General features: G+C 38.2%; 1 protein-coding gene across 2 annotated transcripts in view; it reads right to left on the bottom strand.

Moving 5' to 3' along the window:
• adam12 (ADAM metallopeptidase domain 12) overlaps positions 1-18,132 on the bottom strand; it is a 163,975-nt gene that overhangs the window by 67,188 nt on the left and 78,655 nt on the right. For both annotated transcript variants that reach the window (XM_067429688.1, XM_067429689.1), the window contains 6 exons: positions 15,746-15,822; positions 11,101-11,275; positions 8,076-8,141; positions 5,603-5,674; positions 2,178-2,347; positions 643-727 (listed from right to left, as the gene is read on the bottom strand). In XM_067429688.1, coding sequence (XP_067285789.1) covers positions 643-727; positions 2,178-2,347; positions 5,603-5,674; positions 8,076-8,141; positions 11,101-11,275; positions 15,746-15,822 — 645 coding nt within the window. The remainder of the gene's footprint in view (positions 1-642; positions 728-2,177; positions 2,348-5,602; positions 5,675-8,075; positions 8,142-11,100; positions 11,276-15,745; positions 15,823-18,132) is intronic.

Raw genomic sequence — 18,132 nt, 5'->3', positions numbered from 1 at the left:
AAAAATTCAATGAAGCTAACTGCTATTAAATTATTTATAAACTTTTTAAATGCTCAAAAATATAGATGAACCACATCCATACACTCTAAAAAAATTGGTTCTATTTGGCACTAAAAGTGCCTAAATTTTTTTTGGCTTGTAATCACAGGGGAACCACTTTTGGTGCCAAATAGCACCATATCTTTAAAGGTGCTCTACAGCACCTTTGTCAAATGGTGCTATGTAGGACCCATAAGAGGTGTCATATCGCATTTTATTTCTTCCTCAGTAATGGTGCTAAACGGCATTAAAGGTTCTTTACACGCCAAAGAACTACTGTTAAAGGGGATTGAAAGATTCTTTGTACAGCAGTGGTTCTATATCACCTTTACCACCACAAAGAACCACTGAAAAACCGCTGAAGAACCATACAGGGGCTTAACAGGTTCTGTATATGGAAACGGTGCTATATAGCACCTATGTCATCACAAAGAACTGGTAAAGAACCGTTAAAGAACCACAAGATTTGGTGCTATACAGAACTTTAAGTGGTTCCCCTATGATTACAAGCCAAAGAACCACTTTTAGTACTATATAGCACCGTTTGTGTGTTTTTTAGAGTGTATGATGATTCATTGTTAATGATTGACAGATGTCACTCACCATGACGATGCCCCCTGACTGTTCCGCAGTGCACATGCTCATAATGGGAGCCATTCCGATGGTGGTTCCTTGGAAGTAAACCCCACTGAGGAGGGAAAACAGGAAGTCATGTGACACAGAGGTTCATCTACACTGTACGCACGAACCCCCCACCCACATCCAAGAGCGTGTCATATACACGCCATTAAGTGCGTATCATATGCACGCGAAAAACTGCGTAGCATATGCACGCCAAAACTCATATACATTCCACGAGATTGCACACTCGTACTATTGATACGCATTCACGTGATATAATGCGAGCCGCAAATTAAAGCTTGGCGAGCCACGCAATGAGTAACACTGATCTACAGCGACACCAGTTTGGGTACATTTTCAATAGAAATAGCTGCACTATGTCATTTTTCCATCCACTAGAGGGCATAGTTTGTTGATGCCAAGTTTGAGCGCAGAATCTTGAGACATGTGGTCTTCACCTCACAGCCGGTGGAAAAGAATCAGGATAGGACTTATATCCATGGATGTGATTATTAATGTTACTGTAGTATGAAGATGAGCAGGACTGAGTGGTGTAGAGCTGCACTGCAAAAAATGCTTTTCTTAGTATTTTTGTCTCGTTTCTAGTCAAAATATAAAAAAAATTCAGTACAAATTATTGTCTTGTTTTTGGAAAAAATAACTTAAAATTAAGAGAGTTTTTGCTTAAAATAAGCAAAATAATCTGCCAATGGGGTAAGAAAAATAATCATCAATAATCAGAAAACATTCTGTTTGAATTAAGATTAATTTGTTTACCCCATTGGCAGATTATTTTGCTTATTTTAAGCAAAAAATCCCTTAATTTTGAGTTATTTTGTCCCTAAACATGACCATTACATTTGCTTGTCTAGTAAATACTTCTTAATGTAAGAATTTTTAGATATTTTGACTAGAAACAAGACAAAAATCTAAAATCTAAAATATTTTTTTGCAGTGTGAGCAAGACCCCTGGAGCGATTGTTAATAAAATGAGCAACACACGCCTCGCGAGCGACGGGACTTTTATTATGACGACGGGACACAGTAGGGCGGGCCATTTCCGCTTTTCCGGTCATAAGTAACGCAGCTCTGTTTATCATATTAGATACATTTAAGTGTGTTTAAAATGATGTTATGACGTTACTCTGTGGGTTCGCTCAGCGGCTGCTGTAACATTTGTTCACACTGCTAAGAGTAAAGCGCTTCTGCAGAATAAAACCAGAAACCGAGCGTAACCAATATGAGCAATTGACAGGCGACTCCCTCAGACGTTTTTTTCTCACAATTTACTAAAAGTTGGGATATTGTAAGAACTCAACTGAACAAAATATATAACACTGCCCTGGAAAAATCCTACACAGTGCACCTTTAAGTGCTATAAATACAAATATGTGAATAAAACCTCATCAAAAAAGGAAATGGCAAAACCATTCATGACTTTCTTGGAAGCAAAAGTGCATCGGTTCTAGTGGTAAACCGCATGGTGTGTTTTCCACCTGCCGGCCCTCAGCAGTCACCTGATCAGCTGAGCGTTATCATGGGGTCTCTGCGGGAGCAGCTTGAGTTTTCTCCAGTCCAGGAACTCGTGGAGGGATGTGAACGGATCCTGTGTGATGGAGCATTTGTCTCCATCACTCCACACCTCCAGCCCCACCAGAGCCACTCGGATATTCAGCGATCTGTAAAACTGAAACATGGCAGCGCTAACATTAGCTAGTCAGGTCAAAGCAGAACAGCATGATGTTTCAAGGCACGAAAACCCAACAAAATCTGGCTTGAGATACACAAGTTGCACACACATGAAAATGTAATAATTTTTTTTGCTGCTTTATTTCCTCACGTCTTGGAAATGTATGTACACTCTAAGAAATGCTGTGTTAAAAACAACCCAAGTTGGGTGGAAAATAGACTAACCCAGCAATTGGGTTGTCTTAAGCAAACATTTAACCCAACCACTGGGTTAAAACAACCCAATTGCATTTTTTAGAGTGTAAGATATACTGTAGTGTTAGAAATTGGCTTGAATGCAAATCAGAATGACTACATATTAAGTGAATATATACATTTTTCTACTAAATTTATCCTACACTGATTTTTTAACTAATATGTGTTTATATAATGCAAAAATATCAAATTAAGTATATTTATTTAACATAAATATAGCAATACACATTTAAAGCAAAACTTTTCACAAAAATAAGTTTCTTTAGTTTATACACAGACATACACTTTTTTACACACACGCACACAAATAAACATTATACAGTCGTGGTCAAAAGTGTTGGTACCCCTGGTAAATATGATCAAATATGGCTATAAAAAAATAATCTGCATTGTTTATCCTTTTGATCTTTTATTTAAAAAATTCACAAAAATCCAACCTTTCATTTAAGTAAAATAATTGCCAATGGGGGGGTGGGGGGGAATCACATTATGAAATAAATGCTTTTCTCTAAAACACACTGGCCACAGTTGTTGGTACCCCTTGAATTTTAAATGAGTAAAATATCTCTGAAGTATATTTACATTAATATTTACATTTTTTAGCACACCAGGGTGACAAGGAACATGAAATTGTCCAGCTATGATGTCTTGTTTCACAGGAGTATGAATATAAGGCATAAAAGCCAAATTCCCTTAATCATTTCATCACAGAATATAGTTCTGATGTGCAGCAAAAGATTGTTGAGCTTCACAAAATAGAAAGCGGCTGTAGGAAAATAGCTAAAGCATTGAAAATCCCAATTTGCACCATCAGGCAATAATTAAGAAGCTCCATTTAACTAAAGATGTCACAAATCTGCCTGAAAGAGGACGTGTGTGTATATCGTCCTAATGCACGGTGAGGAGGAACGTTTGAGTGCACAAAGACTCTTCAAGGATCACAGATGGAGAATCACAGAGATCAGTTGAGTCTTGGGGTCAGAAAGCCTAAATTTTTTTTTCAAACAACACCTACATCACCACATGTTGTTTGGGAGGGATTCAAGAAAAATCCTCCTCGCTCATCCAGAAACAAACTCCAGCACATTCAGTTGGAAAGTCAAAAGGGACCTGGTCTGTGGTCAGATGAAACTATAAAATAGCTTTTCGGCAGCTAATCTACCAGATGGGTTTGGTGCAAACAGGGATATAAAGTACCCCATGCCCGTGGCTAAAAATACAGCTGGATCTTTAATGTTGAGGGCCTATTTTTTTTTTGCTGGAGGTCCTGGACATCTTGTTCAGATACACGGTATCATGGATTCTAGCAAATACCAAAAAAATAAAATAATCAAAACCTGATGGATTCTGCTAGCAATCTTATAATGGGCCGTGGTTAGATCTCCCATCAGGACAACGATCCAAAACAAACATCAAAATCAACACACACGTGTGTCACTGAGCACAAAATAAAGCTTCTGCCATGACCGTCCCAGTTTCCTGAACCCAATAGAAGATGTGTGGCTGAACTGAAGAGAAGAAGCTCCAGCATGGATCGGTGAATCTGAAGGATCTGGAGAGGTTCAGTATGGAGGAACGGTCTCTGATCTCTGGTCAGATGATCTCCAAACTCATCAGGCATTATAGAAGAAGACCCAGAGCTGTTATCTTGGGGAAAGGAGGTTGCAAAAAGTATTTAATAAAAGGGACCAACAATTGTGGCCAACGTGTTTTGGAGAAAAGCATTTATTTCATAATGTGATTTACCCCTCATTTTCAATTATTTTACTTATGAAGGGGGAGGATTCTGAAATCCACTGCCGCTTCAATATACCTGTATATATTTATATCCTAAATAACTTCATAATCAAAACCTTAATTAATATTTATCTTCATATATTACCTATATTATTATAATGATTCTTTCCAGTTATGATTTTGCTTTTTTTCTTGTTTTCTAAAGTGTGTATTTGGTCTCTGAGGAGTGACTGAGGGTCTGGCCTAGAGATGTGTGATGTGTCACTAAACACTGGCAACAAGGTCATGTGTTTGGATTTTGGAGGTATCACACACCCCTAACATGTCAGGAGTGCAGTAACAGTGTTTGCTCACTTAGCCCGGCTTCCAGAGATGAAATATGGATTTGTCTTTCATTTAATTTATTATATTTTATTCCTTTTATTTTTCCTTTTACTGAAACACTAAAGACTCAAGATGAATATTGCATGTACTATTGTGTGTCCCTCTCACTGCGAGAAAGCACATGCTATCAGCATGCTTTGGAGAAATGTTTTGTTTATAATTAGTTAAGATGTTCTCAACCTTGGAGGAAACCAGTATTCTCTGGAGTTGTGTGTGTGTGTACCAGATCTGTGCAGGCCTAATGTTGGAGAAGTACATTTCTGCAGAAAACGCCAGACTTGAAGATGCTTTTCGGGGGCCTATGAGGTCACTGTGATGTAATTCTGGTTATGGGGCGACGACTTGTCTACCTAGTTTGGCGATATGTGCTCCTATCTGAAAGTTGCTTACATTGCATTTTATCTGATCCAATCAGAATGACGTGGATAAGACCTTGAAAACGGTATAACTGTTGGGAAAATTGTATGTACGATAGGGCGAGGCAACGAGACGGTGAGAGAGGGAGCGCGGCCTACGAACTCCTTGTGAGACTTGAAGCTGGCTTATGCTTTTGAAACTGCAAACTATTCTAAGTAAATTTTTCTTTTAATTAATTGCAATCCTGACTCTGTCTTCATTTCCTCACTACTGGTCCTGGGTCATAAGCTGTTAACCCCTAACACTTAAATGAAAGTTTTTTTTTTATTTTTTTTTTTATAAAAGATCAAAAGGATAAACAATGCAGATTTATTTTTTACAGCCATATTTGATCATATTTACCAGGGGCACCAACAATTTTGACCATGACTGTATATGTGTGTTAGAAAATTATCTCTTATGTGGTGGTGGTATTAATTATTAATTTATCAATAAATTCATTATTGATTTCAAAGTTTACCTTGTCCACATAGTTGGCTATTTCAGCAAGCCTCTGCTTTACTTTCTCCACATCTTTCCCCTGTTTCTGATACTGAAATGCAAAAGAAAACAAGAAAGCCTTTAAACCGCAGCCAAATGTGTCATTAATTGGCCGGCTGCGGTAAACGTCACATGAGGTAATCCGTTTTCCACGGGCAGCGGCACACATGTGAGCCAAACATGACCAGAAGTGATTGATGTCCACAATGTCAGTTAGTGGGTGTAAAAAAACCTGCTAGAAAATAAAAGCACAGATTGGGAATGTGTCACCCGGGATTGCTGCCTTTGGGTTTTGTAAGTTGAGTGAAAATAATCACTGAATGGAAGCTTTGATTGCTGTCAAATCCGCTATGCACCATTTCCAACTCTTTCTTTAACATCTTCCTGGTTTCAACAGGTACATCTGGAGAAAATAAAGATCGTTCATCAAACAGAATGATCAGGTTTTGTTCTTTTCCCTAAAATAATCACAGGGCAGGATATTTGAAAGGCCCCTCAAAGACAGGATGAAGTTATTTTGGCAAAGCACATACAATCATTGTTTAACAGGCAAACTGTAAAGAGGTCAAATGATCACAGCTCTGCATCCTCACTTCCTGTGCAAACAAACAATCTAATCTGCTTTAACCCTTGACCTCTCACCTCACTGACTCCCTAAATTCGAAGGGGTCATGACCTTGCATTTACATAGAGGTCAGGCTGTATGGAGATACAATGATGTTGTTCAGATGGTTATGCTTCAGGACAATGTTCTTAACACTAAAAATATAACCATTAAAAACATTTACGTTAAGAGAAATAAAGCTAACATAAAATAAAATAAACTTTAGATGATTAGATGAAAAACTTAAAAAATGTCGCCTTTCCAACTTACTGAAATATATTTAAGTACTAAAATTACTAACGTGAAATTAAAATAAATTAAAACTATTTGAACAACAACTACAAAATCACATAAAATTATTTTTATTTAAACCAATCAGGCATAACATTATGACCACTGACAGATGAAGTGAATAACACTGATGATCTCTTCATCACGCCTCCTGTTAGTGGATGGGATATATTAGGCAGCAAGTGAACATTTTCTCCACAATGTTGATCTGTTAGAAGAAGGAAAAATGGGCAAGCGTAAGGATTTGAGCGAGTTTGTCAAGGGCCAAATTGTGATGACTAGACGACTGGGTCAGAGCATCTCCAAAACTGCAGCTCTTGTGGGCTGTTCCCGGTCTGCAGTGGTCAGTATCTATCAAAAGTGCTCCAAGGAAGGAACAGTGGAGAACCGGCCACAGGGTCATGGGCGGCCAAGGCTCATTGATGCACGTGGGGAGAGAAGGCTGGCCCGTGTGGTCCGATCAAACAGACGAGCTACTGGAGCTCAAACTGCTCAAGAAGTTAATGCTGGTTCTGATAGAAAGGTGTCAGAATACACTGACTGAGCTCAAACTGAGCATCTCAGTTTGTTGTGTATGGGGCGGCATAGCCTGTCAGGGTGCCCATGCTGACCCCTGACCCCGCTGAAAGTACCAACAGAGGAACGTGAGCATCAGAACCGGACCACAGAGCAATAAAAGAAGGTGGCTTGGTCTGATGAATCATGTTTTCTTTTTCCTCATGGTGATGGCCGGTTGTGCATCGCTTATCAAGGGAACACATGGCACCAGGATGTACTATGGGAAAAAGGCAAGCTGGCAGAGGCATGATGCCTACAGGACTTGCAACTTTTAAGACTTAAAGGATATGCTGCTAACATCTAGGTGCCAGATACCACAGCACACCTTCAGGGGTCTAGTGGAGTCCATGCCTTGACAGGTCAGGGCTGTTTTGGCAGCAAAATTGGGACTAACTCAATGCCTGATCTTTATATAATAATTATACAATAATATTTTGTATATTTTAATATATTATATAAAGACAAAAATATAATAAAAATATTAATTAAACCTATAATTGTAATAGATTAATTCATATCAATTATATCAAGTGGTGTCCCAAACACAATACCACAAATTTTTATAGTGCAATATTATTTAAATTAGCATACTCTTTGAGATTTATGAATATTACCATAAATTCTATTTTGAGTATTTGGTTTCTAAATGCTTCTTGTAAATTGCTGGTTTCACACTGTCGGCAGGCAATAATTTAGGGTATAAAGCATCACGTTGATCACGTCTTCTTTTAAACACAGAGGGCATGTCACAACCTGTTGACATCTACATAATTCAACTAGCTTCTACAGGTGAACTAATGAATTTGTGCCAAATTTCTTGTTGATAATACATGAACTATAATATGTTAAGCTATCATTTGCACTGAGCATCATTGATGTTTGTGACCCACTTAGAACAGAAATGCATGCATTTTTGGGTCACGACCAACTGGTTAGAAGCACTGGTTTAGATGATTGAAGGTCGCAGATGCGCGTGAGGTCAAAAGCATCTCTTCATTACCTCGCGGTTGTCTGCGACGATGATCAACTCCACATGCTTGGTGCTGCTCTGGGCGTCTCTTTTATGCTGCAGGGGAAGAAAGACAGAACATGATTAAGCTTCACCCTCTTCCTCTGAAGGACACATTTAATAGAGGTTTCACTCAAGAACCGTTTATAAAATCTCCCAAGGCCCATTTTGCTAAGAGTCGGCATGGCCTTTAAGGCTCAGAGGTGACGTCTTCACCTCTCTTCCAAATGTGCCCTATATTAACAGATCAGTGTGTGATTGAACATCCTCTTTTGGGTTCAGCATTGCCCTCAAACTACATCTGATGTGCGTTCCAGGAGACCGTTCACTTTAACAGCCTGCGGACTGCCTGGCAATCTCATTTACTCGTGTGAAAGACCCACTTGTCTTTTATAGATATTATAAGCGTTTTTTTTTTCCAAGCAGTTCTCACCTAGTCGTTCTTCCTTATCCACTTTTTAGAATAACATTAAAGTCCCTAACACTATAAAATATCACAAATGTAAGTTTAATTAATAATAAGTGTAAACAATAAAATTAAGGGTTTCATTTATTTGAAAGGGGTGATTGATTATAATGGATTCATATTGTTGAACTTTAGTTAGTGTGTAATGTTGCTGTTTGAGCATAAACAACATCAGGAAAGTTTACGCCGCTCAAAGTTCAGAGCAAAGGGAGATATTTTCTTTTAAAGAAACTACAACAAACGGCTGGTAGGGACTATAACCAGCTCATTCATGGGTTAGTGACATTACTAACCCTAAAATTGACATAAACCCGCCCCCGGGAACACACAACTAAGGCCATGTCGAGAAGAGACAGAGTTGTTGTAGTCAAGCACATTTAGGAGTCTGCTCAAGCCGGTATATCCGTCTTTTCACATTTACTGCAATACAGCACAAACACAAATGCAATAACATGTCATAAAAGCAAGATTTTTACTAAATTAAATCTGTTTTATACCTTCATGCAGCAGATATTCTCTGGCTCTGTACATCTTACAATAGTTCCCACATGAGAAATGATTTTCCTGACAGAATATGCTAATTGATGACTTGAAGATAGGCAACTCCACATCAACTATATAAATTCATCAACTAACCATTCACAAATGTTCTGTTGCATATACATGAGTCTCTCTACCATTGTCTGACTCCTGTTTGAACATAAAAGGCTGAACAGTTTGACATTTTCAGTGTGTCTGCGTGAGGTAATCGGAGCTAACTAATGCTCTTGAAGCTCCGCCCTCCTCCTGAAAGGGGGCCGGGAGCAGCAGCTTATTTGCATTTAAAGGGACACACAAAAACTGTGTGTTTTGCTCACCCACAAAAAGTGCCAATTTTAGCATACTATAAATAGTTACCTGTGTGGTATTTTGAGCTAAAACCACATATTGTAAAAAGGGGCTATATATGACCCGTTTAAATGTTAATTAATTTAATACAAATTTTAATAAATAAAAAAAAAATTTAAATTAAAAAAATGTATTAATATGGATAGTGCAATATAAGAACTCAAGTGTTAAAAGTTGAAAGTTTGAGTGTTAAAGCTGAGGGGGAAAGTCTGAAGTAATTCTTAGCTTTTATGTTTATATAACTTTTTAATTGGTCATTCTTTGCTTCACATAATACATGTATGCGACAATGCTTTCTTTACAAAGATCTATTAAATATTACAAGCCCCAATTAATTCTGCATATAAATTATACATATGTACTAGTGGTTGTATAATTTTCATCTAGTAAAGTCTTCATAGCTTAACTGCCAATTTTTGTGCCACCATTGGAGTATAAAAAGGAGGGTGTATTAAATCCCAAGCAGTGAAGTGAACATCTGCTCTAGAATGAGAACGCTCAGGCAAATCGGTCAAGCCGGTAAACCAGCTAAACTAGCTAAACAACCGTGACCAGAAAACTGCCTGGTTTAGGCTGCAACGATACAATTGTATGATTAATGAATGTGTTACGATTGTCCCAGCCATACCAGCAATATGACAAGATAAACCAACTAAACATCCGCTGGACTGAAAATCATAAAAACCTGTTTAAAACCACCTAAGACCAGCAAACCACCTTTGTTAAAGCTAGTTTTTCCCAATGAGCAGATATAACATTTGCATCGGATTGAGAACAAATCAGATGGCATGTGTATTTAGGCTGTTTAAACACATACAACAGGATGCGTTCAGTGCCAGATGCCTATATAAGGGGGGAAATAGATTCTAGTCCTTTTTAATATAAATATTTACAGTATATATTAAACAGTATCAAGCCAGGACAGACTATCATGAAGGTGACCCTTGTCTTCAGCATGCATTCAGCATCACTCCTCTCACTCTCAATGGAAACTGTCTCTTATTGTTTCCAGTGACTGGTTTTCCTTTATTGGAAATAAAAGGCTAGACTCATCTAAGTGTGTGTGAGACTTAATTTTGAGAGGAATTAGGGTCGTAACGCCTAACAGGCTGTTTCACCTGTGCTGGGGATTTGAAGAGAAAAGCTGATAAGCGTCTAATTGAATGAAGACACTTGACTTCCACACAGAGACGATATCGCCACACCATGGCATCTGATGAAACACAGGAGCTTAATTCAATGAGCAGCAACATCAGGTTAAATCATTTTCAAGAGAGAATAAAGCCGTTTCTCAAGCGTACATCTCAAAAAGGACTCTCCAGTGTGTAAAAAGTTGAGTTTGTACTGAGATTCGGACAGAAAGAATCTGTCAGCCTTTACTCAATGACAACATTCAGACACAATGATCATTTCTGCCATTTGAAAACCCTTCATTGGTTCATAAAGTGACCAAACAAAGAGTGATGTGTGACCTGGTGCACCTTACACTCGCTTGAACAGCTTTCCTGAACACCCCAACAGTCTGTCATTGGTCAGGCAGACAGATAGACCCGTCCAGGGCACTTAAACACTGTGTCCTCAGATGTGATGCGACAAGGTTTTTAGTGGCACTGGATGCTGAAAGGTGTAATCTTTGAAGGTTTGTGGTTTTGTTTAACTCACCCTCCTGCTGTGAGAGCTGAAGACCGCTTCTGTAGTGTTTGGGTATGAAATATTGTGACCATGTCCGCAGGTTCCCTGGGTGAATTTAAGATGTTCTCCTCTGTAAAGACGATGTGTGTTCCCCTCCTGCATGGGCTCCAGTACATATACCTTATGTTCAAGTGAAATCAGTCCCCTGCAGAACGAGACCGTGAACTCTATTCAGTTAACATCTGAATTTGTTACAATTATATACGTGCATTATGTAAACATGACAAGAAATAAAATACAGCATGTATGTCTTAGTGTACATGGAATATGAGCATTTCAACATTCAACTTTAAAAACATATATAGTATTTTCATAATTTGGTTTGACAGTCAATTATATATACAAACAATTCATATTTGTCAGCAATTTCAAGTAAAATGTGTAAATCGTTCAGTGATAAGACTCTCGCCATGAACAATGAAATATCGAAATACTTGTCAAAACAGAGATAAATAATTTAAATAAATAAATAAACAATCATTTTTGAATTTACCTATTTGGGGTCATATTTATTGTCTGGACTATGTACATACTGCCCCCCCAAAAAGCTGTCACAAATGATAAAATCTCACACAATCCACATTTCCAAATCAGCATCTCTTGGAAATGAAGTAAATGCAATATTTTTTTGAAGCTTTTAAGTTAGAAAGCAGGGCAATTTTACCACCTGCTACGAATGAAATACGTGACATTCATAGTGAACTACTTCTATCGAAGTCTCTTACTCATATTCATTTAGCAGAGACATTGTGGAATATTTGCATTTATTTGAATAGCACTTTCCCCCAGTCTTACCAAAGATGAGCAGAGATGCACTAATATTTTATGATTGTTCAGAACTACATACAGAAAAGAAGCTTTCACAATAATAACACAAAATGGTGAATAAATATGAGAAAACTCTTCTATAAGAGAGGAAGTGGTTTCTTGGTTTCCCACAAAATAAGACAGCGTGACGTTTTGGAAAGCGGCTTAGTTCAGCATCCAAGCCACTGTTGGTCAGCAGACGGTCCATTTTGTACAATATTTGGCTAAATTAATCTTCCCCCAAGCTCTAATATTACAGCTCTGTGGTTTTTGGATCCGCATCCGCAAACCTTTCTCACACTTTCAAGTCGTACTCTGAATTAAAGTGACATTCTCCTCTGCTGGGAGACGGCCAGTGCTTTGGGCTTTTCCAGAAGTTTCAAAACTACTTTCTCCATTGCATGAGATCTCCATGGAAGCTCCACTTGGCCGGACACGGCCCAAAAAAATCAGCAGCGATGTGTTTTGGCCCGAGCGCAGAGCCACTTCATTTCAATAGGAGGAGACCTGCACATGTGTCTGTCTTCCAGGCGGAGAGAGACAGGTTACTGCGGCATAAAGAGCGAGTCAAGGTGAAATATAGAGCTGAACAATAAGAGGTGTGACTCTGGGGACGGAGACATGTTTGACGCTTTATCACCCTCATAAATCCTGCATGTCCAGGCTGCTCTCATTCTCCCTAGGTTGAAGTGTGAAAATCAGCTTTATGCATCTCTAGTGGCACATGATCAGTTCATTTAAAGTTATTACGGTGATGCTCTGACAGAAAATATTATAGGACAACTTTCCTTACCACTTCCCTCCTTTATAGCTGAATCCGATTCGTGTAATAATTGATGAACTCTGCAACATTGGCTTTTTATATCCAAAGTTGTGAGTTTAACTTATGCACAAAAAAGTTGGAATATTGCATAAAAAAATGTGCGATTAATTTCATCCAGTCAGCTGAAGAGAAAAAACAGTCACTTCCTGATAAACTAGTGATACATATTGCTAAGAAAAAGGGAAGCTGATGCTGTAGGAGAAGCCACTGTATGTAATAATGTTTCTATATCACTCCTCAGAGTACACAGATGAAACACAATAAACACGGTCAATAATAAACTCTCTTATTGTTTCCAGTTTTCCTTTATTGGAAATAAAAGGCTAGACTCATCTAAGTGTGTGTGAGACTTAATTTTGAGAAGAATTAGGGTCGTAACGCCTAACAGGCTGTTTCACCTGTGCTGCGGATTTGAAGAGAAAAGCTGATAAGCGTCTAATTGAATGAAAACACTTGACTTCCACACAGAGACGATATCGCCACACCATGACATCTGATGAAACACAGGAGCTTAATTCAATGAGCAGCAACATCAGGTTAAATCATTTTCAAGAGAGAATAAAGCCGTTTCTCAAGCGTACATCTCAAAAAGGACTCTCCAGTGTGTAAAAAGTTGAGTTTGTACGGAGATTCGGACAGAAAGAATCTGTCAGTCTTTCCTCAATGACAACATTCAGACACAATGATCATTTCTGCCATTTGAAAACCCTTCATTGGTTCATAAAGTGACCAAACAAAGAGTGATGTGTGACCTGGTGCACCTTACACTCGCTTGAACAGGTTTCCTGAACACCCCAACAGTCTGTCATTGGTCAGGCAGACAGATTGTCCCGTCCAGGGCACTTAAACACTGTGTCCTCAGATGTGATGCGACTAGTAGCAATGGATGCTGAAAGGTGTAATCTTTGAAGGTTTGTGGTTTTCTTTAACTCACCCTGCTGCTGTGAGAGCTGAAGATGAATAGATGAAACACAATAAATGCGGTCGTGTTAACTTGCTTTCTGGCGGATCCTGATGTTTGGGAACGCATTTGTATGAGGCAGTTCTGGGAGGGAATTATAGCAAACCATTTTGACGACAGATTTTGCTTAGGCAATTCAGATGCTCTGCAATGGGAACGTTCTGCAGGTTAGTCCAGTTATGCCGTCCCATTGCAGTTACATTTCTTTTTTGATGTACGTCAAGGAATTTATTCGGTAAATGTGTTTCCACTGTAGTTTATCACATGCTTTCTTATCTAACTCAGTTGAGCGGATACGTTTTTTAGGCAAATATTTTAAATGTACAGGCATCTTGCCCTTTCCGATATGACAATATCCCAAAATGCACATAAAAATGGGTGGATGGAAAGAGCTATTTACACAGTTGTTGAACTATTGAAAATATTACTCGCAAATTAATAATTTTAGACCCAGTCTGAAGCCCTGAGGGCAAACTATCCATAACAGGGCAGAAAGTACAGGCAAAAAGGGAAATCCAGGAAACCAGGCAGAAAGTCACAACCATTACACAGGAAACCAGAGAGCGTGCTCAGAAATGCAAAGACACTTACAAGACATTGTAATAAATGAGTGCAAACACAGGTGCTGCGTCCCAATTCGCCTACTTATACTACGTCCTAAAAGTATGTACTCTTTTTGTGAAGAAAAGGTATATACTTTTGAGTGTGTAGCAGAAAAGTATGCAAGCTTCAGGACATACTACGTCGTCATCTTCAACGGACTCTGTCGCTTAGTTACGTGCATCCCGTCACCGTTTAACTCAGATTCGTCACAGTTCAAATCCTCCACGTTCAGTTTAATCTCCTACCGTATCGGAGAGAAATGTAGCCACACGTTCATCTGCCATGTGTGGGTCTTTGTGGGTCAGAGACTCTCCTCATGTGTTTGCAGTTTAAATATAATGATGCATTTAAAAGTTAACGGTCAAAAGTGTCATTAAAAAAGTTCACAATGCTGCTGCATGTGAAATATAATGTGGACAACACTGAATAAATATATTTTTGTCAGGTTAAATATTGATAGTTGGTCACTCAAACCCCTTTATCTAAACTTCTCTACTACCGTCGAACTCGCACATCCGCCATGTTTGTAGTTTTTAACGGTTTTTATCCGCGTTTGTAGTTCTAATGGAATCCTCGTCCAACTCGCAATGGGTTGTGGGCAATAACAGCCGTTAGAGTGCCCATCGATCCATACTTCGAATTCGGACCGGAAATAGTAAACTATCCGGGAACCTTTGGAATACTCTTTTCAACACACTACGATTTGGGACATACTAATTCTATTTTCGAGTACTATTTAGGATGGATAGTATGCGAATTGGGACGCAGGGCGGGCTTATTTAGGTAGAGTTAACAAAGGTAATGAGACACAGCGGAAAGCAATCAGGCATAATGAGTCTGGGCAATGGGTTATGGGAAATGCAGTCCATGATGAGATAACAGGAAGGAGTGCCCTCTGGTGGCTATCAGAGGCACTCCAGATGGCAGGTGTGACAACTGTAAAGCTTCTTTGAAACAATCTGTATTGTACAAAGAGCTATAGAAATAAAGGTGACTTGACACTAACTAAACTAAATTGATCTAAATAATAACCCCATTGTCTTGTATTTGTTTCATAATTGAAGAACGTATACCATTTGAATGTGCCTTATACCAATTGAATACCATTATATTCTTGTTTATTACTGTGAAGCTGCTTTGAAACAATCTGTATTGTGTAAAGCGCTATAGAAATAAATGTGTTCACTCAGTTTTCACTTTATGAATGTCTCTTCTTGGGTAATAAAGGGAAACCGAAGCGTTCACTAGAGTGCTTTTTCATAATTAAAACAGGAACCGTAAAGTGTCTCCGGAGGATGGCGAACTTCACTCGCCGTTATTAAAATGCCCTTTCTTCAGGCTGTTCTTCATGCATCATGGGGAGGTTGTGAGGAGAAGTTAATGTACGAATTGTCCGATATATGGTGTGATCACTAACTCACCTGAGTCCTGTGCAGGTGCTGAGGCTGACCTCTGACCCCATGTGTCCCTCCACCTCGCCGTGATAATAGCAATGAATCTGGGACACAAAAGACAGGAAGACACATCAGTCAACACTCTTTATTCTTGCCATTTTAGTAATTGCAAGTAATGTGATACAAAAAATATATATATTATTACTGCTGACCAACACAGTATTTTTATTAAAACAAATCTGAAACAATGACGAAACGAAAACCATTCACTAGTTATTCATTGGCATTGCTGATTATTACAGTAAATAATAGTCCAAAAAATATTTAGACAAAATCTGAAAAAAAAGTATTATATTTGATACATGCGTCATATGCCTTATATTATGATATTATATATTGATATTATGGAAGAAACACCACCTTTTTGTTTAGAGGAGCAAAACAGCAAAAATATGCAATTTAGTGCAGTTTCTGATATTTATATGACCAAAAGATAAACTATCAATCAGACGATGAAAGGCATTACGATGATTGTGTACAATGGGTTTTTGAGCAGTTTGATCACTCATTTAGGGGCCTTAGAAATTTGCATCTCAGATATGATACAGTCTGCTTTACACTTTTGTGACAACATGCCCGATTATACCATGTCTGCTAGATGACCACATTTTTCAGCTGCCTTGTTTCTGGAGCTGTTTCTCATTCGCTTTCTCAAAAGACAAGACAAAAATAAAGCCATGAACCAAACCAATCAGCTATTAGATGATTTGAAGGGGAAAAAAACGTTGAAAACAACCGGAAGAAAAACAAAACAAAAGACTGATTACATTCATTCTTTTACGATGGAATGAACTGCAATCAAATGAAGCACTGCAAATGACAATCAAATCAGAAATTATGGTAAAAAAAATACTGACTTCTAACTTTGAACCGTCTGAAAGGAGAGTTCAGGGACGTGCTCCCCACACCCAATGTGCATTTCAGGGATTCACTCCCTTTGAATGCAAATGTCATCCCTAAAGATTTGAAGTGTGCATGTATGCAGTGAAAGCCACTTCAGGTCAAAGTAGTTTTGTCTGAGGAAATGAGCAGCACTTGTCTGGTTTGGATTGGGAAGAGAGTTTCATCCCTCTGAAAGCTCCTGTTGTCTCTGTTTACAGACCTCAGAAATAAATGCTGTCCGGTTTTCGGTGGTGACTCAATGTTTTTGCTCTTCCTTTTAAAAAAAAAGACATTTCCATTTTCAGCCCATTCCTGTTGAAGTGTGTTTTCAGACTTTATCCAATAACCGCTGTGTAAAAATATCACAAAAACAGCAAATAAAGTAATTTTACAATGATTTTACCCCAGAGCATTGGTTTTGTTGGGCATGATGCAAATATTTCATAAAACTATGAAGAAGAAAATATATTCAATATAAAAAGAAATTACTCCAAACAATAATAATCACAAAACAGCTCCACCAAATATAGCTCCACAAATAGCTACATTTAGATTAGTTTTATGGTTGCCAATCAATCAAAATTTTAGAGCGAGAGGGTTTTAGGGTTTTATGTTTTAGAGCGAGAACTGTCTGTTTGATAGTGCTCATTTTATTTAATATTCATCCTGGTATAGCAGTGACATTGGGGTTATTTTAACAGCATGACCCGATGTAAACTACAGGCCTCAATATATCTTTGAGTCTCAGTCAAAGTAACATGAGGGAATCCATCACACACACACACACACACACACACACTGCCCTGACCTATGGTCTGTCAGAGCATTGTTTCCTGAGAGCCGTAAGGCAAAAAATTATTTTCCATTAAACAAACCCAAACAAACACACAGAGCCACAGACCTGTCAGCTGCATGAAAATACTGAGTGAAAAAGTGAATGTTGAACGCAATGTAGATAATGTAGATTTGTTATACAAACTAGAACTGCTCCTACATTATCCATTTTTAAATCACAGTTAAAAACATTTTTATTTGATAAAGCATATAATTCATGATTTATCTGTCTTGAATGTTGTTTGTTGTTTTTTGCGGTGATTTGTGTCTGTGTATATGTGTGTGTGTGTGTGTGTGTGTGTGTGTATATATATATATATATATATACAGTATTGTTCAAAATAATAGCAGTACAATGTGACTAACCAGAATAATTAAGGTTTTTCGTATATTTTTTTATTGCTATGTGGCAAACAAGTTACCAGTAGGTTCAGTAGATTCTCAGAAAACAAATGAGACCCAGCATTCATGATATGCACGCTCTTAAGGCTGTGCAATTGGGCAATTAGTTGAAAGGGGTGTGTTCAAAAAAATAGCAGTGTGGCATTCAATCACTGAGGTCATCAATTTTGTGAAGAAACAGGTGTGAATCAGGTGGCCCCTATTTAAGGATGAAGCCAACACTTGTTGAACATGCA

Source organism: Pseudorasbora parva, chromosome 21 (assembly GCF_024679245.1).
Source record: "Pseudorasbora parva isolate DD20220531a chromosome 21, ASM2467924v1, whole genome shotgun sequence".
Lineage (NCBI taxonomy): Eukaryota > Metazoa > Chordata > Actinopteri > Cypriniformes > Gobionidae > Pseudorasbora > Pseudorasbora parva.
Note: the sequence above shows the minus strand (reverse complement) of the source record. Positions and strands in the feature narration are given on the sequence as shown.